A 2,259-nucleotide genomic window follows, 5' to 3' on the forward strand; every position below is an offset into this window, starting at 1 on the left:
GCTTTTGTCTAAGTTATTTAGTGAAGTGTTGGAACAATCCTACTAGGTAGTAGGTCGTGGTTTTTTCGCATTTGTAAACGTTGTTTCCGCGTAAAATACTTGTGTTCTTTACTTTCTGCATTTATTATTATGCAACTATAGTATAAGGAACACATAGAAGAACCAGGTCCTTCTATAATTTGGGGATGCAAAAAATTAGATACCACACAAATCACTCATCCCCCCTCTTGTATGGTATTGAAGTATAAAACATCTATGAGTGCACCACCTGGAAATTGGGAAGGGCCATCCACTGCTTGGCCACCACTCTTTAATGGCCATTACTACTCTTGGTGGAAATAAAGAATGAGAGATCACATACAGGGAAAGGACTATGAGGTATGGGACATTGTCATTGAAAGTCCACTGGCTACTTTGAAGAAAAATGTTGAAGGAGTAGATGTGCCAAAGACAAGAGCGAATTGCAATGCTGAGGATCTGAAGAAGTGGGAAAAGAATACCAAAGCTAAGAAGTGGCTTGTTTGTGGACTTGGTCCAGGTGAGTACAATAGAATCAAAGGTTGTTCCACTGCTAAGCAAATTTGGGACACATTGCAGGTGGCCCATGAAGGAACAACTCAGGTGAAGAGATCTAGAGGAACTCTAATGTACTCTCAATATGAGAAATTTGTTATGAAGTATGGAGAAACCATTCAGTAGATGTACACAAGGTTCACTACATTGACAAATGAACTAAAATCTCTTGTAAGGATTATCCCTGAAGAAGAAAGAGTTGAGAAGATACTCACTAGCTTGCCAATCACTTGGGAAAGCAAGATCATTGTCATTCAGGAATCAAATAATATTTCCAATCTCCCACTAGATGAATTGATTGGGAATCTCACTGCCTATGAACATAGGAGACAAACCATGAAAATGGATGTACCTAAGAAGAAAAGGAGCTTAGCAATCAAAATCACTGAAGGTTGTGATCTAGAAGATGATAAAATGGCAATGATCACCGAAGACTTCAAGAAGTACCTAAGGAGAGGAAAGGGTTCTTCAAGAATTGGAAGCTACAGCAAGGCAAGAGATTTGGAGAAGCAAACCAATAATGGCTACTACAAGTGTGGAAAGACTAATCACATGATCAAAAACTATTCTTTGTGGGAAATTGAATGGAAGAAAGAAAGAGCTGAACGAAAGAACAGGAAGAAGGAACATGTTCAACCCAAGAAAAGCAACAACAGAGGATCAACCAAGGCTATGGTCGCTGCTTGGGGAGAAAGCTCATATGAAAGCTCATATGATGATGATGATGATGATGATGATGATGATGATGATGATGATGACGATGAAAGAGCACTTATGGCCATTGGAGAATCTGATGAAGTAAATGAGGTAAGTGTCCTTCATCTCAAAGACAAAATTAATTTTTTATCTAAAAAAAGACTATATGAGTTTTTACTAGAGCTAATTGATGAATATGAGGATGTGAATAATGAAAAGGAAAAGTTGTCAAAAGAATGTGTGATTTGAAAGCTAAGTACAAAAACCTGAAACTTAGGGCTTGTGAAACTGAAAGTGAAAATACTGTGTTGAAGAACCAGGTTCATGCACTTGATACAACTGTCCTAGAACTTAGATCAGAAAATCTAAAATTGAAATTAGGAACATTAAAAAAGACAGTTGATCACACACAACTCACTTTAGTAGAAAATGTAGGAAAAATAACAGATGAGTTGTATAAGAGGGATGAACTGGTAAGAGTCTTAAAGAAGGATCTGAACAAGGTCAAGCATAAGCTAGACACAACTTGTAAATGGAACAGGTCTTCTAATACACTTTCATGGCTACAAGAATATCATAGTTAGAAAAGGACTTGGCTTTGGGAACTCTGCACCTAAGTGGGATCCCAAAAGCTAGTACCTCACACTCCTTGAGAACAAGATTTGCACACACTGTGGTAACACTAGTTAATATAAGAGTGAATGCACTGCAAAAGAGAAGGCAGGTCAAAAGAACAAAATTTTTGTTCTAGGGAAAAATAAGCTACTAAGTTGGGCTAAAAAGAATTTGATTTATCCTTTTGCCTATAGAAAGGGACCCATGCTAGTTTGGGTTCCTAAGACTAACCCCTGATTTCTTTTTGTAGGTCCAAGTGAAGGGAAGCAGCCAAATATGGTACATGGATAGTGGTTGTTCTAAGCATATGACAGGAAGCAATAACCAGTTCCTTTCACTTGAGGACCTTAAAGGAGGTAATGTCTCTTTTAGAAA

At 37.8% G+C, this 2,259-nt stretch overlaps 1 protein-coding gene across 1 annotated transcript; it reads left to right on the forward strand.

Annotated features, from left to right (window-relative positions):
• Window positions 1–345: 345 nt before the first annotated feature.
• Window positions 346–699, forward strand: LOC142173377 (uncharacterized). The gene has a single exon (XM_075238956.1). It carries the CDS (start codon window positions 346–348, stop codon window positions 697–699), a length of 354 nt encoding a protein of 117 aa, XP_075095057.1.
• The last annotated feature ends 1,560 nt before the right edge of the window (window positions 700–2,259 follow it).

The sequence above is a fragment of the Nicotiana tabacum genome, chromosome 19 (genome assembly GCF_000715075.1).
Source record: "Nicotiana tabacum cultivar K326 chromosome 19, ASM71507v2, whole genome shotgun sequence".
Taxonomy (NCBI): domain Eukaryota; kingdom Viridiplantae; phylum Streptophyta; class Magnoliopsida; order Solanales; family Solanaceae; genus Nicotiana; species Nicotiana tabacum.

Bases quoted from the DNA above. Each gene is read 5' to 3' on its own strand.
- LOC142173377 (XM_075238956.1), top strand. From the start codon at position 346: ATGAGAGATCACATACAGGGAAAGGACTATGAGGTATGGGACATTGTC.